Below are 23,390 nucleotides of genomic sequence, written 5' to 3' on the forward strand. Positions count from 1 at the left end.
GCTCCCGCAGGCGGCCCTGGCGGGTCGGGCCCAGCGGGGGGCTGCCGCAGACGGCTGTGGCAGTGGGGAGCTCCCGCAGACGGCCCCGGCGGTGTCGGCGCTGCCGTCAGGCCCGGCGGGGGGCTCTAGTGGGTGGCCGTGGCAGGGTCGGGCCCAGCGGGGCGCTCCCGCAGGTGGCCCTAGCGGCGTCCGCGCTGCGGGCAGGCCCAGCGGGGAGCTCCCGCAGGCGGCTGCGGTGGCGGTAGGGTAGGGCAGGGCAGGGCAGGGGGGATGTGCCCAGAGGACATCAAGGCGTCTGGTTTCATATCGAGAGAGGAGAGAGGACCGTCCCCTGTGAAGCCTGGCGTGCGCGCGGCCGGCTGCCCCGGTGAGGAGGTGGGCTCAGGCCCCATGGACCACAGTGCGACCTCTCCTCTTGCGAGCGGGCCGGGCCGGGCCGGGGGCGGGGAGCGGGCCCGGGGCGGGGTGACACTGCCGGGGCTCGCGGGGCGGGACGGACGCGGCTGCCCCGGGCCCCGCAGCCGGCGGACACGTGACGGCCGCTCCGCTCCGCGCAGCAGCCCGCGGCCCCAGCAAAACTCGCGGCGCGGCGGAGCGGGGCAGAGCGGCGGCGGCGGCGGCTGGAGACACAAAGGCGGCGGCGGCGGCGGCGGCGGGGATGGGGATGGGGATGCAGCTGAGCCGAGCTGAGCTGGCGCCGCCCGCGGACACGGCCAGGTGAGCGGGGCTGGGGCTCGGGCTCGGGCTCGTGCCTCCCCGCAGCGCCGCTCCAGCCCCGGCGGAGCGGGATTGCGGGGCCGGGGCAAGCGGGGCCGGCCGTGCGGTAGCCCGCACCCCGGGGTGGTGCAGTCATAAATCCAGCCCGGCGCCCAGCAGGACGCAGCAGGAGCCCCGTGCCCGGGGAAGGGGCCTGCTGGCCGGGCTGGGTTGTGGGGGCGCAAGGCGGGTCTGGGGACCCGCAGGTCTCGGAGGCTGCTCTGCCCAGCGCTGCCTGGTGCTGTCTGTGCTGAGCTGCCGGCGCTGAGGAATAAAGGTCCTCCCAGCGCCCCGGTTTGGTCGCTCCCAAACTGCACTGCGTCCCCCCCCTCCGTCTCCCCAACTTGAGAAGTGAATAAAAACTGCCTCGGCCATCGGAGGATTTCGGACCTGCCCCGGGGGGCAGAAGTGGATCTAGCCGCGGTGTCGCAGGCTGGTGGGGAGCGGGGCTCTTCGCAGAGGGAAGAGGCTGTGATTGTAGCCTGGCTCAGGTGCCCAAAGCGCACTTCTTACAGCTTTCTTCCTAATGAGCGGCAGAGGCAGAGAGGAAGAAGAGCGAGGGGAGAAGGCAGTGCTTTCTCCAGCGTCAGATCTGAAAGCGGTGAGGTAGGAACAGCCTGAAAGACTTGTGTCCCCCGCCACCTTAATACTGTCACAGAGGAATGGGCCTCTGAGCACAGGGCAAAGGGGAAAAAAAGACTTTTTCCATTTATTATATATGTGTGCGGGGCGGTGGGGGTTATTTTATTGCACCTGGCACCAGTCAGATGGACCAAATGACTTATGAGCTCATATGTATTGGAAAATGCCTTATCAAAAGCTCAGGGTTATGTTTTTCAGCATTGAAGTAACTAGTTCTTTGTGTGGGGTTTAGAGCTGGCTCTACCATCTCTCACTTCTGCAGCAGTAATACAAGGTGGCCCATTAGTCCCTGGGAACGGGGAAAAAGCAAAGAGCACTGTTTCCTTCTCAGCATATCAAAGGGAGAGGGAAAGGATGACAACAGCAACGGCATCTGTGTCTTACTGGTCGCTGCACCTGCTGTGGCTCCTAGGAAGTAGGCAGGGCAAATGTCAGAAAGGCAAATAATAAGGAAGAAAGCCAAGCAGGGACAAGCTGGGGTGAGCTGGCTTGTCTATTAGTGACAAGAATTCAAGATCAGCCAAGGAATGCTCCTAGCTGGTGATTATCCACGACAGCACAGTGGTAGGACTTGGGGTTAAGTCACATGTAAATCATCTGCCGTGGCTGAATAGTCACACGCTGAAGGTGGGTGTTTTGGGTACAACTGAGGGCAGGGACAGTGCTAAGTGTTGGCACATGCGAGTGCCACTGTATTCAGTGGCAATAGCAGGGCAGCCGTGGTGAAGCAGTTTGCCCTTGGTTGTGACTTCTCAGTCAAGAGAACTGGTCCTAAGAGTAACTTTAGTAGAAATTGATGCTGCTTTGGAAGAGCGAGAGTAAAAGAAATTCTGGATCCTCTAAGGGAAGAAAGATCAATGAAAAAGCAGTATACACAGATTTCCCTGTAGGGGAGGAAGTGAAAGGAGAGAAATTTCATGGAGGATTTAAGTCCTAATACAACTAGAAAACAGAAAGAACAAAATATTTTTATTGCATAGCAGAGTGGTTTTCAACCTTTTTTCGTTTGTGGACCCCTAAAAAAATTTGAATGGAGGCGTGGACCTTTTGAATTGTAAGTGTGGGTAGTCATTTATTTTTGTTTGATCATAGTCATGTTTTGCAGACCCCTTAAACATAGTCTGTGGACTCCCAGGGGTGTGCAGACCACAGGTTGAAAAACATTGATAGAACATAGTCCTAGGCATGAAAGATGGAGCATTATTATTGCTTCTTGTCTGTTCCTTCAACAGCTTGAAATAGAGGGGTTAATTTTTAACCAGGATAACATGAAAGAACTATTCATTGATCCTTGTGAAGGGCAGGTAGGGATTGATCTGTGGTATACTTGGAGCTCCTCTGAATGAGTGAGACTCAGACCCCATTGACTAGTTGGGTATCTACACTGCAATGTAATTATGCTATTAGAGTTGAGAAAATGGTATCTTTAAGGGAAATATCTGAGAGTCAAAGTGACCTGCCCAGTGTTAACACAGCAATCACTGAAGATGAAATGTTAAATAGCTCATCTGGTCAGAAACCATACGCTAGAACACAAGTTACGCCCTCTCTGACCTGCTGTTCTCTCTTGTTTCACCCTAGAGTTTCAACTGACTTGTGACTGTTGGGCATTCATTTAAAGTGTCTTTTTCTTTCATTTTGGATCTTTTCCATTGCTGCATTTACAATGCCTTACACTGGAGGCTCCCAAATGGGTCTGTAGATGCCTGGGTGGATCAGACATTGCCCTGGGTCACAATCATCCTTCGAGGGTTTTTCAGTTACAAGTTTGAGGAGGATGCACAGTGATCCATGAGACGAGTCTGAGGGTTGGCCATGGGCATATGGTCAAAAAAAGAGGATGGGAACTGCTGTGGTGGAACAGAATTCTGCACATCCTGCCTGGAGATGGAGTGAATGTGCAGGCATTCACGTAACTGCTGAGACAGGATGTGGACGAACACTTCACCACTTGGATGTGACACTTCATTGGGTGTCTTTCCAACCAGCACCTGTCTCTGCTACAGGCACTTACTTTGCAATGTGTGTCTTCTCCTGACAAAGACCATACTTCAGCTAAGGTGCTGTTATCAAAGGTGAACACTTACTAAATTGGCAGCTTGTACCTGAGTGCTTTTGCCTGCTTTTATTACCCAGACAATGAAAGCAGTCTTTCAGGACCTATATAGGATATCAGATAGAGCCTGACACTGTGGCTTGTTTTTCACATTCTCAGAATCTGCTTGGTTCATGATCTTCCTAGCAAGGGTGGCTGTGTAGATGATATTCTTCTGGTCTAAGCTAACCAAATTTGTGCCTGCCTTTGTACCTCAGCTGAAACCTGTACAATGTTGGGGAGGCATGATTATTGGGGAAGAAAATTGCCCAAATTAAAACCGAAACAGTCTTGGTACGGCATTGTTTATACACACCAGCAGGTCATTTATACAGTTCCCAGGGCACCTAGAATAGGCAAAGAAGAACATGTTCTTACTTCAAAACAGTACAGTGTTATCAAAGCTGAAGCCAATTTGCTTTCTTATGCCTAAGTGTAAAAGTGAGGCTGGGTTTTAAGTCCCTGCCCATCCATCTAAATGTAAATGAAGTGGTATGTGGAGATACTGAATACCCAGGCCTCCCCTTGAAATCAGTGGAAGTACAGGTGCATAATGGTTGGATGGAGAAGTTTAGGTATAGGTTCCCAAATGGAAAAACCTTTGCCTTTGGTCATCTGTATGGAAGAAGCCAGTACCTTGGTAGGACTGGGCTATTAGTGGCACATGTGATGCAAAATACAGATAATCCATATCCAGAATATCTGAGTCGACAAAAGACAAACTACACAGGACGTATTGGAAAAGCTGGAGGAGTGAATGGCTAGGAATTTTTAAGAAATATTTTATTGTTGATTCAAAACTTGTGTGCCCTGGGGAAGAAACAAGCTTTTAGTAGGTTTTGAGCGAAGAGAAAGTGGTAGGTTGGCAGACCAGTTCAGGCTGGGCATTCTGAGGATTTGGAGGTGAAAAATGCACATCCACACGGAGGTTTGTGTGAGCCTGCAAAGCTTTTGTCTTTTTTTGTTACTTGACATGTAGATAGTGAAATGCCAATTTTTTAATCTTGTCAGGGCCAGTAGGTTTGCAGCATGGCAGGCTTTGACTCTCAACACCAGCCCCTCTCATGATTTCCTGGAGAAGCAGTTTTCAGGCAGGGATAACTTTTGCCCTTTTCCCTAAAATTGATGCATTTAAAGTCAACCCAGAAAGTTCATTGTGTGCTAGACCCAGGACTACACAGATGCCACACTTCCAGTAGTGACATAGCAGCAGCATGCAAAGGATCACTGGTAAAGAGGCTGTGCCACAGGACACGTGGTGATGGAGAAGAGAAAAGGGATACAACTGTCCTTCTCCAGCAGCTGAGCACTAAGCAGTGCACAATTTCAGTTTTTCCTTTCCTCTTACCCAGCTGGAAAGGTTTGCAGTGCACGTTGTGGGAGATCTTTAAAACAAATCCTCAAACCCTGGCAGATCCCCGGTCTGTTGGTTTCTGGAAGTAACCAGGTTTGCATTTATGATGGTTGCTGGCAGATACTGCCACTGTCCAACTGGTCATGGCCAGAAGGAAGACGCTTATTACTTTTAAGCAAGTAAGTTTGTCTGGAGACTTGACTCACATTCTTAAAGCCAACACAGTGACTTTCTCCCTGGAAGATGCTGCTGCACCATTAACTACTGATGCTGACATACTATCAATGTCAGAGGCCTATGTAATCACTAGTGTGTAATATCAGCTCAGGATGAAAGGCTACAACACAGCCAAAAGGAATCCCAGGTTCCTATAACAGAGCTTGAATCCTGACATTTCTGACTGGGAGATGGCTTTCTTATAATTCATTAAAAAGCTGTATCACAAGCCTTGACTTAGCTTTGATGCTTTCCCATTTGGGTAGGTGCACTATGGTTTGTGCAGAGTATGAAGCTAAGGTAGTGAAGAGAGAGAAAGGATAGGTGCTGCTATGCTTTGGGGCAGGAATATGGGTTTTTTTTGCCACTTTTGTCAATTGGAGTAATGAACTCGCACATGCAAATTGCCATTCTAGGCTAGTCCACCTAGCCTAGTATCTGGTTACTGCCACTTGCCATCACCAGCTATTCAGAGGGACATGGAAGAGACTGGGCAATAAGCAGATGTGGGATAATACACTCTACCAAAAGTCTCATTCAGAACCCTTATAGGTAAAGATTGGTTTAAACCCTGAAATTGGGAGGTTTTCTATCCCTTCTAATCAGTTTATTAGCATTTGCTATGAGAGCGGTGGCTGTTCTGGTTGTCCATAAGAACTCCCAGTCCATCTTTGCTCTTCAGTCTGCCCTGCCATTCGTAGATGGTGAATGCAACTTCATTCCTCTGGTTTCTCTGGTAGTGTTTCACTGCAGAGGATGTTCTCTGTCCTTGACATATCCCACTTGTCAAATCTAAGCTGACTGGCAGCCAGCCCTCTAGCATTTCCTGAATGAGTTTCAAGATCTAGTTGGAATTTTTTAACCATTTATAACTTTTTCTGTTTTATTCCTGATGCAAGGCTGTCCTGTTTACAAATGTGATAGGTTATCTTCAGTTCATGTCCCTCATATCCTTGAATCACAAATTTGGCGAAACGCATTTCTATAAAGCACCATAGGAGCTGACAAGCTACTTTAGAAGAGAAGAAATACTCCGTAATTTAGTGCTGGTAATTATTTGCTCAGCTGACTCCTGCCACTCAAAATTGTATTACCTGAGTCTTCCTGAGAGTCATTGGCAAATCAGGTGAGAAAACACCTGTGTTTCACACCGATTTTTAGCATAAGAGGGGCAGACTGGAATTATTGCCAAATGATCAGATGCATCAACTTTTCAGCAACTTCCTACAGGTTCATAAAACATTTTTTGAAAGCCCATCGGGGAGTGTGCTATGATTTCCTAACAGCAAGTTTCTCTTTCCTGGGTAGCTTGTGTTACTACTTCTGGAGTAGTATGTGCAACTTTTTCTCATGTTGGTGGCAACTCGCCTTCAGAAGTACCATGGATTTCTTGATATCCGTGGGACTCCTTCAATGAAATCCTGGCTTATTTAAGTCCCATTGATGAGACTTAACAAGGCCAGAGTTTCACCCATTGCGTTTGTAAATATAAGGATGATGATGCAACTGAACCCTAAATTGGGGCTTGCTAGTCAGAGTGGTTGCATGATTGAATGGATGTCCTGGATTCAATCTGCAGGTGACTTACTCTCTCTTCTGTTTACTGTTGTGTGTTGCAGTCGAACTGGAATACGGTTTTCAGGCTAAACGACAAAAATTAGTGCATGTCAGCCATGGAGACCAACCAGGAATCCTCTATCTTCTTGGTGAAGATACTGGAAGAACTGGACACCAAACAAAATACTGTTTCCTATCAGGATCTTTGCAAGTCACTGTGTGCAAGGTTTGATTTATCTCAGTTGGCCAAGCTCAGAAGCGTACTGTTTTACACTGCTTGCCTGGATCCTAATTTCCCAGCTACTCTGTTCAAAGACAAAATGAGATGCACTGTAAACAATCAGCAATCAAAGAAAATCATGGTCGCGGCAGATATAGTAACAATATTCAACCTCATACAAATGAATGGGGGCATGGCCAAGGAAAAGCTCCCTGTTGCAAGACAGAAAGTGAGAAAGAAAGAATCATTTGAGTCTTGCAGATCCGACACGGAAATATGCAATATGGTGGATTGCGTGTCTAACTGCGAGGTGAACGACCGAGAGTTCAACAGGGGCTTTTCAGGGAGGAGATCTTCAAAATGCAGGAAGGTGGATTGCAAAGACTGTCAGCAGTTCATCCCCTCATCAGAACCTAACTTTTTACTTGGGGTGAACAAGGAAATGAAAGGTCGAGCAGCCTCACTGGATAGGCTGCAAGCCCTAGCGTCTTACTCCATTGCCAACTCCCCACCCTGTGAAATGCAGAGCACGTACTTTCCAATGAACATTGAGAACGAGTCGATCTCTGACCAGGACTCCTTGCCAATCAACACAGGCATAAAAGAGACTTTCATATCGAATGATGAATCATTTGTGATGCAGTCATGTGTACAGAAAAGAAACATATTCAAAGAAGACTTTCATAATCTGATAACGATATCTCCCAGTTTAATACCACTCAATAAAAAGCCAGAGGATGGACATGGAGAGCCTCAGAACAGGAAAGAAACCTGCAAACAGGCTTTCTTCAACCACAGTTTTGAAATGCCATACAGCAGCCAGTACTTGAATCCAGTTTATTCTCCAATACCAGACAAAAGACGAGTAAAGCATGAAAGCTTAGATGATCTCCAGGCATCTACCTATTTTGGCCCAACTACTGTGCTTGGGCCTCCAGACACAAAAAAATGGACTGGAAAGCAGAATAAACAAACTGCTTGGCCAGCAAAAAGCTGGAGCTTAAATGCTGAAGAGGTGCCTGATTTTGAAAGATCTTTTTTCAGTAGGAAGCAGACAGAAGAGAAGGTGCGATATCCGAGTCCAAACAGCCAGTCTCCAAACTTTCCCACAGCAGACAGGCACCAGACCTACCTAAATCCCAAAGACCAGTCACCGATGATGCAGTCTGCCTATGCCATGAAATCCAATGGACACAAACCCAAGGAAATCCCCTCCATTCTTGATGTGGAAAAGCACGAGCCGGTCAAAAAGTTTAAGGATAAGAGCATTAACTGTACTTCTGTTCAGCTGTTGAGCATTGACAAAACCACCAGTGTTGGGACGCAAACAGAGCAGCAAGTGTTGGAACACAAAAAATGCAAGGATTTGTGTGCTCTGAGCCAAACCAAATACGTAGAGAGGCACTCTTTAAAGCAATCGGATGATGACTCCGAGATCGTAAGTGATGACATCAGTGACATTTTTAGGTTTTTGGATGATATGAGTATCTGTGGATCTACTGGAGTTATGCAGTCATCCTGCTATAACAGCACTGGATCGCTGTCTCAGGTACATAAATCTGACTGTGAAAGCTCTCCGGAGCACAATTTAAATAAAATCACTGGGGGGAATTCCAGTAACAAGCTGGATAAAGTTGTCCGATCGGATATCAACAGCACAGATGATGAACTTAAAACCAGCGTCTGCAAGTTAGTGCTGAGGATTGGGGAAATAGAAAAGAAGCTAGAATCGTTGTCAGGTGTCAGGGAAGAAATCTCCCAAGTCCTGGGAAAACTGAACAAGCTGGATCAAAAAATTCAACAGCCGGAGAAAGTCAGCGTACAAATAGACCTCAATTCCTTGACAAGTGAGGTACAGTCAGATGAGAGCACCTCTCCTCAGATATTTCAATGTCATAATGCTTCTCATGGGGCCAAGCTAGAGAACAACCCAGAATGGTGCTGTTCGGATGCCAGTGGGAGTAACAGTGAAAGTCTTCGGGTAAAAGCCTTAAAAAAAAGTTTATTTACAAGGCGGTCCTCAAGGTCCCTGACTGAGGAGAACAGCGCTACCGAATCCAAAATAGCGAGCATTTCAAACTCTCCCCGCGACTGGAGAGCTGTCACTTATTCCAATCAGGTTGGCATCACAGAAGAGGAGATGAAAGAACGAGGTGGAGGAGACAATAAGGACTGGCACCGGAAGTCCAAAGAGGTAATTCAATTTAAACTTGCATAATAAGCACTTAAAAAAAAAAAAAGCCAACCTAAACATGAATGTCTTCTGTGATCTTTCTAAGCTTCCAGGCATGACAATGCCCTCCCTATTGTATTATGCTGGTCTTTTGAATTATTGTAATTGAGTGGTTTTGTACCTGTACATTCTTCCGCGGTAACTGCACCATCCAAAATGGTCAAGCTGGTCCTGAAAGCAGTAGGCTCTTTAGAAAGGGAGCACCGTTTGAATGGTACCTGTAGGAGGGCCTGTCATTCATGTGCTGGCCAGTGGCAGCGGAACACTAGAGAGGATAATTAAATTAGTGAAGTTCATATGAAGGGAATCATTTATAATCTGAAATACTCCAATGTTCATTTTTAAAGTGACCTATTAAGAACACAGTTTGGCATCTTTTATCTGGAAACTCTGTGTCTAGTTAAAAGGTAACAAAAAAGAATGAGTGACTGTGAATTTCCCAAAGAGAAAAGCCCCTCGTGTACACTGGGACACAAGCAATAGCTACGCTTTCTTTTTCCTGAGACTTACATGCCCATTTCTTTGTCTTGTAAGAAGTAAGTTAAGCTCCTCATTGCTCAGATTACAACATAGTTGTGTCCTCCTTTTGGTGACACAACTTTAAGTCCTTTCCTCCCTACTACTAACAGGGCCATGTTAGTAATTGAATGGAGTCTGAAATTGTATCGCCAGCTCAGCTGCCATTTGGCTGGACCGCGATTACTGGTCAGTTTACATTGTGGGCATCCTTTGGGTGCAGTGGGCGTTGTATAGCCTTTTGGCTTAATAAGACTGCTGAGTCCTGCTAACTTTTTTCCGAAGTCAGGTGTATATGGCATAGTGTGTGTAACAGGATTAGAGGAAACTGGTGCAAAAGACCTGCTGGGGCTGCTTGGGGTAGGGTGGGGTAGAGGTTTGGGGGGGGAATGTATACCCTGATGGAAAAGAAACCATGGAAGGTTGCAAAATGTGATGGAGGGAGGGACCCTCAGTAATATCAAACATCACAATTGTATAGGTTTATCCCTGTTAGAACGAACTTCTGCATCATGAACAGTTCCCTCATCACTAAACAAAATGGGACCAAAGAAGCATCACTCCCACTGGAATGGCAGTATGGCATTTGGGTAATACTGCTGTGGTTGCCCCTAATTCGAACCCACCCCAGTTCTGGAAGCAGACTTCTTGCAGTATGGGCGAGTCTGAAAACTGCTTTATTTGTGGCTGCCTAAAGTTTCTAAGCTACCTTGTCTCTTCTCTGCATCTGAAGCATCCTGGAGAGACTTATTTACCTCTAAACAGTGCAAGGGCCAGTTTTCTTCAGCTGTTGCCTTTATAACATTGTGGCTGTTAACGTGGAGTTGCTGCGAAACTGATGCCTGGCAAATGACGCTTATACCTGTTTGTGAGGGTCAGGGTGGAGACAAAGGCCAGCTGAAAGCCTGGCTCTGACTTGCTGTTTTGTTATCATGTCATAGGCAGTCTTCTGCCGCAGGCATAAAGAGAATCTCTGCTCCCTCATGCTTTGTGCCCTCATAGTCCTCTCTTTTGTTTTTCTCCCTCTCTCTGTCTCTTGGAAATTCGTTTGACCCTGGTTGCAGGCAGACAGGCAGTATGAAATCCCACAGCCGCATAGAGGCTCTAAACAACCAAAAGATGCTTTCTTGATTGAACAAGTCTTTAGTCCTCACCCATACCCTGCATCACTCAAGTCCCACATGAAAAGCAACCCACTCTACACAGACATGAGGTTGACAGAACTGGCTGAAGTGAAACGTGCCCAGCCATCATGGACCATAGAAGAATACACAAGGAACTCGGGTGATAAAGGGAAACTTGCTGCTTTGGATCTACAGGTGAGCTCTGCTTGTTTCATTTTAGTGGCGAGGCATAAAGGGTTCTTACCAGGATATTTAGCAGGAAATTTGGGAAGGTAGGGAATGGGATCCTGAGGCCTTCATCTTGCTGATTCAGATCCATCCCAGGTCCAAAGTGAAGAACAACTCTTATCTGATCATGGTTTTCTGGTTATTAACAATGTGGGTGTTCTCAATTCATTTAGGAAAACCACCCCTGCAGTTTGCTTATTGGCAGTTGCCTCAAAAGAGAGACGAGGAATACATAGGCAGAGGGACGGACGTGTATTGGTGAGGTGTCATAGGGCAACGAATGTGAACCCTGGTACTTCTGTGGTATTCTTCCAAAGCAAAGAGATCCTGCGCATCCAGGCCAGTCCTCGTCACAAGCACCAAAATCACTCAAATCTATACAGGACTGAAAACAAGGATTCTTTCACTGAACATTGCTGCCACTGCTGCTTCTGCAGTGATTATGAAAGCTCCTGACACATGAAGACCTGCTTCTAAATTCTTGTTAGGAAGTTACCAGCAGGACTTACTTGCATGCAACAAACAGAGCAGAGAAAATTGCTGAAAGACAGGGGTCCACCTGCCAAATGCTGGAATGTTCGAAGTCCAAGCTGTGCCAATCCCAAATTTGGCAATAGGTCCCTAGTGTTTTAACAGGGCAAACAGTCACAGAACTGAGTACGTGCACATTTAAGAATGTTCTGAATCCAGATCCGTATTTTAATCCCTTGTCTCTTTAAACATAGGATAGAATGGCTCTTTGCTGAGAAAATATTTGACCCTCTAATTTAAAAGAGGAATTTATACAGTGCCATAAAACTCGTGCAAAGGTACATGAAGCACCGGCTGTAACATCTGGTCATACAACACAGTAAAATAAAATCTATGCTCCCCTTCTGTGGTGAAGAGCCAAGTCTATATTAGAACCAGTTAGGGCTTATCTATTGATATGGTGCACTGCCTGGGGAAGGATGCCCGGGAAATGAGTCCCAGGATTTTACACAATAGGGCACAGAGGATATAGAATCACAAAAATGTCTGCACCACTTCTGCTCTGGTCTTGCAGAGAGGCACTCTTGAACTTACCCCGGCTACCCAGGCCTGTTTGCACATGCCAGACCTGGGAACACAGCGATGCAGCTGCTCCAGGGGTGTCCCTTGTAGCCATTTTCTACTTGCCTTGGAGCCAGTCATCATGAGAGCAGCTGTGGGAGATAACTTCCAAGTCACTCCGTTGCCTCATTTCCAGGTTTGGTGAAGAGGAGAGTTCATGGAGTGCCATGCTCCAGCACAAAAGCCATCTAGGCATACCCCAAAAGGTACATGGTGCAGCCAGGCCACAATAAGCTAGGGTATACATTTACTACCCTGCATGAGCTCTCCACTTGGACACTCGGAGAGTATTTCTAAGCTGCTCGATCCAGTACAGTGTGGATTTGCAGGAGTTAGTTCTAGATCAGCTAGCTCGGGTGTTGGAAGTAATCAAGATACCCGGAAAAACAAGGGAAATTAGTCAACACAGAGCTCCATGTTGCTTCTTCCAGTACCCTGGCTAGCTCAGTTGGAACTAGCTTTGGGGTTTGTTTCCTTCACCAGGGCGCACAGTGTGCACATATGCTTTGAGTGCCCACATGGGGAATGACTGTGATGGAACTAGTGCATGGTAGATTCACACCCTAGTTTGTGGGGAGCTAATTCCACCATAGACGCGCCTTATTTCTCCACTGTGTTTATGCTGTTCCTAAATGCAGAGGAAAATGATGACCAGGGCGAGCTGGTTATGCTTGCCTCGATCCTCAGTTGCTGCCATGGAATTTCAGACAGAAGGGCACTTGCAGCGTTGCCACCACTGGGTTATGGTGGCATAAATGACTTTCCACTAGAGCAGAAACAGGCATAATGTAATTTCACTGCACTCCACTGCTGTCCATGGGATTTGCTTGACAAGGCCTCTTCTCCTACTGGGCTTGGGGTAGAAAGGAGCTGGAGGCAGAAGAAGGAAAAATTCCCTTATGAAAGAAGAGCTCTCCAAAGCTCTCTCTAGTCACTTTACAGTTGCTTTGCACCACATGAGCAGTGTGAAGTGGCCTTAATATACCAGAAAAAACAATTTCTGCCTTCTTCCTGTGGACATGAATTCCTTGTATTTCTGAGATGCTGTTAATCAAATTGTAATATTTTGTACCTTTTCCTCCAAAGAACTGGCAGGTTGCTACATCTAGTCTTCAACGCCCATGTCTAGACAGAATAATGAAGCAGACTTTCGAAAATAGACACATAGCAATGCCTGTTTTTTTCCTAATGATTAAGTTTATTAGAACTGAATGTAAATACGTTATGCTTTAATGAATATTCTCATGTCTGGCAGTGAAATGGAAAAGTTGCTGATTAACACTAATGGGCCTTTTAATAATGCATCTTCTTCCTGAAGTAGTTAAAAGGTCAACACCAAGGATGATGGGTCCCAAATTACAGTTGTCTTGAAAGTACAGCATGGTCTTTTTTCCTTTTAAAATAATTGGAATCTTTTTGAGGGGCGAGGATTTTTGTGGAAGATCTCTTTTATTGGACCAGCTGTGTAGTTTGAGGGAGCTGTAGACAAGCTTTTTGGGCACAAAGTGCCCTTCCCCAGGTCTGAGAGAGAAAGCTTTCATGGTGAAATCCCTCCCAGCTATGCAGTTAGTTCAATAAAAGATAGCACCTCCAAAAATCCTTGCCTCTTGCATATTTCCTGGACCACCATAGCTGCAATATCACTCTAGTTCTGCCATTGGGAACCTTATAAATCTGTTGGCCCTCTTCCATTTCCACTACTCTTTAGGTGATCTACTTACAAATCTATAGTTGGACACAGATGCATATGAGCCAACAGTGTGGTCTTCTTGCAAAAAAGCTAACAGTGTACTGGGTTGTATTAACAGGGCTGTTACTTGCAAATCGAGGAATGCGATTCTTCCACTCTGTTCAGCACTGGTGAGGCTTCACCTGGAGGCCTGTGTCCAGTTTTGGGCACCGCACTTCAAGAAGGATGTGGAGAGTTTTTGCAAAGAGTCCAGCACAGAATGACAAAAATGATTAAGGAGGCAAGAGTTTTGAGGAAAGGCTGAAAGATAGGATTATCTAGTCTGGAAAAGAGAAGGCTGAGAGGAAGATTTGATCATGGTTTTCAAATACCTTAAAGTCAGTAACGTAGGGGATGCATATAGGCTTTTCTGTGTGGCCATAGGGGGCAGCCCCAAGCTCCACCCTGATTTTCCTAACACCCCATGTTTCCATATGATGTTGGGCAGACACAAGTGCCATTGTTATCTTTTCCTTTATGAGGAAGCAGCATACTTGCATATATAAGAGTCCTACTTTTAAAAAAATGGGCTACCTTTATTTTGCAGTATCTGACCCATTCACAAGAATGAAAAAGGCAGTGCACACTTACAGCAATACGAACTAGTTGATGGTCTGATTTTAAACTTAGTAGCATTGTCAGAAAGACCTCCATTATGTGATCATAAAACTGGAACTAAATTTTAATTGTTCATTTCTAGAGTGGCTGTAAAATCCCTGCTTCCAAAGACCAAGCTCATCTACATAAAGTAAATGTTGTCTCCAGAAGCATGTTGTCCCTGAGTAGCTACAATACCTGAATTAGCCAATTAAGGGTGTATCTAAGTTGCATTGAAGTCTGTGGGAGTCTTTCTATTGAGCTCAATGGGTTTTGAATCAGATACATATTAAATACAAAGACTAATATTGTCTTAATGTTATAGCAGTGCCACAGTGACTATAACAATATCAGTCTCCAAAAGTGCTTATCCTGAAATGGTTTTTAGTTTTTGTTTTGAACAAAAATGGCCTTTTTTACAACCTATTGAATTTTTTTATTGATTTTTAAAAAATATATATATTTGTTTTTTTCCTCTTTTGCTCTCTTTCCTTTTATTTCTCTCTGCTGCTGAGTGAAATAGATCTTCTTGCTACTCTAACTTCTTGAAATTTCCTCTACTTTGAAAAAGTTACAGGTTGGCCAAAAGAAAAAAAAAGTAAAAATAGGAAAGGAAAAACAAGCCAAAACTGAATCAAACTTGAGTTTAATATATTTTATTTGACTCTATAACCAGAGAGAATGCAGTAGAGAAAAGAGGGAAATGTGCTACATTGTGGAATTTTTAAAAAATTAGAAATTTTCAAAAAGTCTGCAAAAAATGTAAAAGACCAAAAATTGTTGCGTTTTGAATCCTGCAAAATCAAAACAGCATGACAACTTGGAAATATTTCACAATGATCTTTCTATTTTTTTTTTTAACAACTCTAGTTCTTTTACCTTTCCAGTTAGGCATACAGCATTTAGATGGAAGAAATTGAATGGCAAAGATTTGTACTAGTAGAGTAGTGTCAGACATAATGGAAATCAAACCATTAAACCAGGGGTTGTCCACCTACAGCCTGTGGGCTAGATTCAGCCTCTGAAGAGATTGGATCTGGCCCAAAGTGCCACATAGTGGAGGGAGCTGGTGGTAGCAGGGGCATCTTTTCCACCCTGCTCCATGCCTTTTTCTATCTCCACAGCCCCCCAGTCCTTCCTGCTCTGTGCTTCATACCTCCCTACCCCCCCAGCTGCAGGCTTCATTTACCCTGCTGCTGAATTCACTGCTTCCCATCACTGGTGGCCATGGAAACTGGTGGCACACAGAGCCAAGGGTAAGCAGGGAAGTGTGGGGTGCTGCTGAAGGGCTTGGCAGCCTGTGGCAGCTGGCTGTTTGTAAAAGGTTGCATATCCCTGGATTAAACCGTCTGTGATTAGCACAGTGTATCCTGGCAGTGGAATGGGTACACTGTGGCCCATGGGCCAGGTAAGAGAAACAGAGCTGGTCTGTGGGCTGGATTGGGTGCACAGATTGGCCCTGTGCAGTAGGGCCAGCATGCAGAGCTGGTCCATCATGGGCAATTTATGCAGCATGTGCCCTGGATCAGTGCAGCCTGTGCCCTGGACTGGTAACATGTACTGTGTGTATGACCCATGTTGGCTCCAGCGCCACATGCTGCATGCATTACATGTTGGACTGCCCCTGCAGGGTGGCTCTGGCATGTGGGGCTGGTCTGTGAGCCCGATCCGAACCAGTTCCAGATCCAGTACGTGGGGTTGGACTGCCTGTGGGCCAGGTGATAGAGCTTTGAGGGTTGGATCTGGTCCACAGGCCATATCTCTGATGTTCCTGTCTTAAGGATGAAAGCTGGTGTGTGGTGGGGCACAAAGAGGCAACCATGCTTGTGCTGATCTGACTGTGAAGAAAAGGATGTGATTCAGGGGGTACAACTTACATATGCCTGTGGCACCATTCCCTTTCTTCCTCTACCAAGTATACTGACTCTGCGAATAAGCACTTTCTAGTTGTGCACCCTTGTTACTCTGGAACATGTACCTGGCTAGGAAATGGTAGTTGTGAGCATTAGGGCTGTGTGAAGCTTTGGGTGCTGACTCGATTTGGAGGAGATTCAGCCTGATTTGGCAGGTGAACTTCAGAATCCGAATCAAATCTGGAGACCAGTTAAAAGGTCTGAATCGCTTTGAAGCTCTCTGAATCAATTCAGAGAGCTTTGGTGATCCGGGCAGTCCCCTCTGGCTGCAGCAGGGAGCTGGACCTGAACTCCATCCTGGTAAGTAGGGAGCTAGAGGAGAGGAGAGGGGACCATGGGGGACCCCTGACAGGCCCCATCCCCTGCCTGCTCCCCCAGCCCCCCTGAGTGCCCCCTGACCTCCACCTGCTCTCCCAATGGCTGCCCTGCCTGCCCAGCTCCCGGTTGTTTATAAAAAAAAAGCCTGGAGTCACCGGCTGCTGCCATGCGGGGGGCAATGCCCACTGCCCCATGCTGCGTGAGGGGCTCTGCCAGGAGCCTCCTGGCCTGTGGCTGTCTTACCTGCCCCAGCTCCTGGCCTGTCAAAAACCAAAACCCTGCACTTACCAGCTGCTGCAGTGGCCTCGGGGCTTTGGGGTCTCGTGGCAGAGTCCGCACACAGTGCTGGGCAGTGGGGATTGTCCCCCACTGGGCAGCAGCTGGTGAGTGCCAGCTTTTTTTCCCCAAAGAGCTGGGAGAGCGGGCAGGGGATGGGGCTGATTCAGAGATTCGGTCGATTCGGTTGTTGCTGAATCTCTGAATCAGATTCAGCCCGATCGATTTGGGACAGTGATTGGAATCACTGAATCGAATCTCTGTCCCCCCCGAATTGGCCGAACCCAAATTCGAAGTGAATACTATCCGCTTCATGCAGTGAGCATCTGTCTTCTGTCTCGCAAGACGATAGAATTACAGTGAGACATCAGTTTGCTGATAAAGCAAAGCTAAAGTGACCTCTCCAGGGCACAGAAGCCTGGGCAGTGTATACAGAGATGCTGAGCTGCACTCACATCAATGTTCCCCTCTCAGCCTTGCTGGTTTAAGCTAAAGGAAAGGCCACAGGTCAGTACGTTTGGAACCAGGTTGGCTGTAGGAGCTGCCGGAGGAAAGTCCATTTGTCTGTCGGGGGGGGGGTAGACTTCAGACCTGCAAATTTTTGGCATCATTTTCCCCACCAAGGGTAAGACTAGTGCCCCTTTCTAAGGTGCTCTTCAGTGGTAGATGCTTTGGCTTCTCTAGTGTGCACTGCATGATCACAAGGAAACCCTGTGCTAGTAGCATCTGTGAACTGGAGGGTTAATGACAATGTGTTCAGTAAGTCAGCTCTAATTCACTATACAAAACTGGCCTGTGCCAATGCGTTGAGTTTTCCCCGATGCATGGTTGGGGTGGATTCTCAAAGTCTTCAGTCTAGTAGCTCATCCTTCCTTGAGAGGAGTGCCCTTGGGATCTCTATGGTAACTTTTGTCTCTGTTTGGTACATGCTGTGAGTTCCTGTGCAGAACAGGATCACTTGGCTTTAAAAGACAAGTGAAACTGTTAAAACATCACAGATTCTCATTTTGGTGGAGAAGTGGCTTTCTTTAATATGTAGGAAAGCCCCCTAGTCTGCTTGAAACATTATGTCCAATGCAGTGTTCATCACTAGGCAGTAGCTACACAAGTAGGTATAAAAGGACGACAAGAAGACCTTCCTCCCTCCTTTTTATGCAGGACATAGCCATGAAATTAGGGTTTGCATTAACAAATGGAGTGTAGCAGAAAGCCACGTGAAGGAAATGCTTTTAATAATCTCCAAAAGAGGAATACCTAGTGGACAAAGACATCTCCATTATTTAGTGGATTAAAGAGGGTTTATTTTCCCACAATGAAGGGATGACCAAGTTTCCAGGAAACCAGTAATACACAAAAGACTTAGCAGCAGAATGATTCTGCCAAGGGGCGTTGTGTAATTACTTGACAGTATTTTGTCATTGGTTTCAGCAAGTTCATAGAATTGAGAGAGGGAAGGATTGTGACAAAAGAATGTGAGACGGAGGCATTAACCTGTTTTATCTCTACAGCAGACCCCAAACCAACTTTGGAAAGCTTGGGGCATGCCTGCATTTTCTTGACAGATCCCAGAGAATTAATAACTCTTTTTTCCTTTTGATTTTTTTAGACTCAAGAATCTTTAAATCCAAACAACTTAGAATACTGGATGGAAGATATTTATACTCCAGGCTATGATTCCCTATTAAAACGCAAAGAAGCCGAGTTCAGAAGAGCAAAGGTCTGCAAGATAGCTGCCCTAATTGCAGCAGCAGCTTGTACCGTTATCCTGGTCATTGTAGTTCCCATTTGTACAATGAAATCATGAAACTGTGGACAGACACATGAGTCGTCAACTGTGTATATACAATTCCAGATATCTCACTATGTATTTTAAACACCTTGTGGCAAAATTGCAGCAATTTGCTGGGAAAAGAATGTGCTGAGATATTCTGGTGATTAGGGTTGTAAATGACAAAAATACGTTTTTTTTTAAATTATTCTTTTAAATAGCAAAACACCTAGCAGAGTTACGGTAACTCAGTTGAATTTTTATGCATTTTTAAAAGTGCAATATTTTTTTTCCTAAAGAAACAATAAAATGGTTTACAAGATCAGCAACTGATGCGAATCTAGGTGAAAAAGCAAGGTTGCTTGAGCTGCATGCTATTTAGAGAGGATATGGGTAGGTGCAAGTTGCACTGTATAGAAGGGGATGTTCCTGTATGCATTTCATAAGAGAGCCTGAGGGGAAGATTAAAGGTCTTTACAATGTGAAAACCTATGAATGTTTTGTATTTGTTTTGCAGTATTTATGTGTTCCTTAATCATTGGCATGAAAGCAGAACATGCAGGTGTGAAAGGAGTTCATTCCTAAGTTGAGTTAATAAGGGCTCTGTGTTATCTGGTCTTGCCCCAAGATCCATTTTATCATCACTAAGTACTTAGGTGAAGTGCCATGTGCTACAGACCAAAAAGATTATATTTGAAAGCAATCAAAAGGGGTTTCAGTTGCTTACGTTAGAATAACATTTGCTAAGAGCTGGCAAATGCTCTGTGCCAAAAGCGTATTCTTTACCTTCTCAGACAGCGAAGACATTGTGAAGTCCCTTCTGCCAGCCAGCTGAACTGGCAAATCCAAGTGAACACCCATTGCTCTGTTCATAGATTCATAGATGCTAGGGTCGGAAGGGACCTCAATAGATCATCGAGTCCGACCCCCTGCATAAGCAGGAAAGAGTGCTGGGCCTACATTACTCCAGCTAGATACACATCTAGCCTTCGCTTGAAGACCCCCAGGGTAGGGGAGAGCACCAACTCCCTTGGGAGCCCGTTCCAGACCTTGGCCACTCGAACTGTGAAGAAGTTCCTCCTAATATCCAATCTAAATCTGCTCTCTTCTAGCTTGTGGCCATTATTTCTTGTAACCCCCGGGCGGGCCTTGGTGAATAAATACTCACCAATTCCCTTCTGTGCCCCCCTGATGAACTTATAGGCAGCCACCAGGTCGCCTCTCAACCTTCTCTTGCGGAGGCTGAAAAGGTCCAGTTTCTCTAGTCTCTCCTCGTAGGGCTTGGCCTGCAGGCCCTTAACCATACGAGTGGCCCTTCTCTGGACCCTCTCCAGATTATCCGCATCCTTCGTGAAGTGCGGCGCCCAGAATTGCACGCAGTACTCCAGCTGCGGTCTGACCAGCGCCCGATAGAGGGGAAGTATCACCTCCTTGGACCTATTTGTCATGCATCTGCTGATGCACGATAAAGTGCCATTGGCTTTTCTGATGGTTTCTGTTTGGTTCTTGCAAATGTAATCTGAACGCGTATGATTTTGTCACAAGTCTTTGTGCCTTTTAGCATGTTGATGAATAGAACTGCTTAATTTTGATATTTCAAATCCATAATATAACTCATAACACAATGGATAATTTATGTAGCTTATTTTCAACAAGCCTTCTATACAGTTTTAAGTGCTTACCAAATAGCAGGTGTCAGTGGCTACTGAGCACTTATATTAAGGGCACAGTTTTTCAGCACAAGTGGAAACTTGTTATTAATGCAAGGCTTTCTACAGCAGACTACTAGTGTTAATACACTTAAGGAGTAACATGATGACTGTACTGTACATCAAGCAGCCCACTTGGACATTAAGTCCTGTCAGAAGTGCTTTCACCTCAACCTGGCCTGTAAGTTGAGGGGAAAGTTAAATTCTGGCAGAAACGACCTCTTTACCATGCCTGAAGAAAGCAGGCACCGAGGCAATATTTCTCTGATGTCAAGTAGAGCTAAATGGCAGTTTCATTAGCTCTTTTCAGGAAATAATATGGCCTTGCCCTTCCCTTAATAAAAAAGAAACTTTTTGGAGAGAAGCTTGTTAAGTAGGATAATTTAATTTCTTTTCAGAGGCTGTTCCCAAGTGACCCTGTGATGGCGCTGCAAGTGGTGCTGGGGATGGCAGGGGAGGGGTAGAAGGCAAGTGTGCTACAGTTGCACCTTTCCCCCTTGGTAAATGAAATAAGGGAGGAAATGGGGTGTGGGAGAAGGAGCGTGTGCTACTATTTTATGTTTGCACAGTTCCGCCTCTGGCTGCAGCTTTTTCTGCGTTGTCCGCACGCTGTGCTTTAAGTACAGGTCAGGGACATCAACCGATAGGGGACATCATCTACCATTGATCTTTCAGGGAAAACCAAGATCGGGAACCACACCCTTCCCCACTCCAGTTCATTGCACGTGTCAGAAGTGGATATCATGTAGAAAGGAAGCCCTTCACAACCCTGGTTCTTACAGGGAGCTGGATCCTGATCCAAAATCTGTCGCTTGGGCCTGTTTTGAATGTTAAACTTTCTTCTTGCTCCGCGATGCCATGTAAGGGAGACAAAGTGGTAACAGAGGGCTGCATTTTTCAATATGGTGGACTAGGTGGACTAGGGACTTCTGAGATGTATTGACTGTATATGTGGAAATCTCTGCCTGATCCCAGGTGATATCAGAAACCTTTTTGGCTTTCACTGGACATAGCTCTAATTCTTCTGATACCAAGCAGTAGACACTCTGTGACAGCACAATGGCCTTGTTTCACTGCATAAAGTGTCTAGCCTCATGGCAAAATTTCCATTGATTGCAGTGGGTCCAGAATCAGGCACTTGGTGAACGTATGTGTATCCGGGGGGATATGCAGCCTTCTGTAAAAGGACATATTCTGTCAAGAGCATCTGACCCTTTTCCGTCAAGACTCAGATACTTCTGTTGAAATCACAGCTGCCTTTTTGGTCACATACTTCTTTGTTTAGAACCTCTTTTAAATATGTGGATATCTGACAAACAAGTAATGTTGTCCTTGATCAGAGGCAGGGTTTTGGCTGCTGTTGCACTGGTGTGAAAAGGAACGAGGAAGAGTTGTGGCAACCCCTTTGACTCCTTCATGCTGATGCAGAGGCTGCCTGAATCATAATGTAAGTGAAAGAGTGAAATGAGTCCTAATAGGCAGTGCTAGCCCCATGGGATGGTATGTGATGCAGCAGATCATGGCTCCACCCTACTGATCTTGAGCTGGCACTGGGGGAGCACAATTGGCCCCCTGAATATGCACTCAGGACCTGAATCAGCAGAGGGTTTAGGAACATGACTTGCTTGGGCAATGTGATTGGTCTCCCTGGCCTCAGTCACATGCTTACACTGAGACTGGTGTTAACCAGGCATTGCTGAATAGGGGCCTCAAGTCCCAGGGCCAGTGGGCCTGTTCTGACACTGCTGTGAATCAGGGAGTGACTCCTGGGGTTGTGTGGGAGCAGACTGGTGCTCCTTGCCTTTGGTAATCCTTGCCACTACGATGCCCTCCATCCCCATTTTTTCTAGGCTAGCTATTAGAGCTAGGAAGCCTGTAGCTTCATTTTAAAAAATTTCAAAGCATGTCCTTGACATTTGCTAGCCGTGTTTTAAATCTGGCTAAAAGCTGTTGTCCTAAAATAGCTAACATCATGCAATTGAGCCTTGGCAGGTTTGACCTGGCCTGTGACTCTGAATACAGCAATTCCTGGAAGGCAGATCCCTACAGTTTTACATAGAGTATATACACTAGGTGAAATTTTGACAATACTAACCTGCAAGAATATTGTGGTCAATCTTGTGAACCAGTTACCGAACTAGTATATACTGTATACTATATGATAGACTTTTGTATAAAAAATCTTAAAGCTATAGGTACGTTGTAATCCTTGATGTGATTGAAAAAGTGTACTAGACAGTATTACTCAATTAAAATAATGATGAGCATATTGAACTGGTTTTCGTATTTATGCCTTATAAAGAAATTTGATATATACCTGCTCAAATGGAACTGTAAGAAACAGAAAGGAAAATTACATTTTGGGGCAAATCCCACTCACCTTACTATGGCAGAAGACTGCTGCTGAAGCCAGCTGGATTACTCATGTGAGTAAGAAGAGCACCAGCTGCCCTGAGTGAGTTTTTAAGGGTTTCTTTTTCTTTTAATGGGGCATTTGGTTAATGTAACATGTAACAGTGATTTTCTTTTATAAAGCTATTGTACAACATTGCCTTTTGTTTCATTTCAGTAATATAATGCCAAATAAACTTGAACATTACAAGTGTCTCAAGTTTTAATGGAATATGTTAATAATAAGTTATTGCTCCATACTTTCTCCTTTTCCCAGGGGCATCAAGATAGTTCTGTGGTGTGTATGTCTCTGTGTTTAAATAACTACGCAGTCTATCTAGTTTTTGGCAGGATTTTTAATGGATTTCTCACATGTGAAATAAGATGGCTGAGGACAATGAAAAATGAATTTAAAAAAAAACCTAATTGGAATTGAATTCCCTGGGTTTCTGGGAGATTAGATCCCTGATTCTAAGCATAATATTTAATTTTATAGATTATTTCATGAGCGAGTTATGCCAGATCATCAGCAATTTTAACAGTCATAATTAATATTTTGGTATCTTTTACCCATGTACATTCATGTGGGGCATTGTCTGCTGGAATTATGCCCTATGGATAACCATCAGTAAGTGCTCACATATCAGAAGACAATC

At 45.5% G+C, this 23,390-nt stretch overlaps 1 protein-coding gene across 3 annotated transcripts; it reads left to right on the forward strand.

Annotated features, from left to right (window-relative positions):
* The first annotated feature begins 490 nt into the window (after positions 1–490).
* MINAR1 (membrane integral NOTCH2 associated receptor 1) lies at positions 491–22,617 on the forward strand. Of its 3 annotated transcripts, none has more exons than XM_090029217.1 (4): positions 493–717; positions 6,683–9,034; positions 10,654–10,908; positions 18,473–22,617. In XM_090029217.1, exons 2-4 carry the CDS (start codon positions 6,728–6,730, stop codon positions 18,668–18,670), a joined length of 2,760 nt encoding a protein of 919 aa, XP_089885343.1. In that variant the 5' UTR covers positions 493–717; positions 6,683–6,727; the 3' UTR covers positions 18,671–22,617. The 3 variants fall into 3 exon arrangements, with proteins under 3 accessions (XP_089885345.1, XP_089885343.1, XP_089885344.1); XM_090029218.1 differs by lacking the exon at positions 493–717 and adding an exon at positions 1,219–1,362; XM_090029219.1 differs by lacking the exon at positions 10,654–10,908 and having other exon boundaries at positions 491–717.
* Positions 22,618–23,390: the final 773 nt, after the last annotated feature.

The sequence above is a fragment of the Crocodylus siamensis genome, chromosome 15, assembly GCF_052110815.1.
Source record: "Crocodylus siamensis isolate JL-2025a chromosome 15, ASM5211081v1, whole genome shotgun sequence".
NCBI classification, from domain to species: domain Eukaryota; kingdom Metazoa; phylum Chordata; order Crocodylia; family Crocodylidae; genus Crocodylus; species Crocodylus siamensis.

Bases quoted from the DNA above. Each gene is read 5' to 3' on its own strand.
- MINAR1 (XM_090029217.1), top strand. From the start codon at position 6,728: ATGTCAGCCATGGAGACCAACCAGGAATCCTCTATCTTCTTGGTGAAG. The intron at 9,035-10,653 runs GTAATTCAATTT...CCCTGGTTGCAG, and splicing joins GGCACCGGAAGTCCAAAGAG to GCAGACAGGCAGTATGAAAT. The intron at 10,909-18,472 runs GTGAGCTCTGCT...TGATTTTTTTAG, and splicing joins TTGCTGCTTTGGATCTACAG to ACTCAAGAATCTTTAAATCC.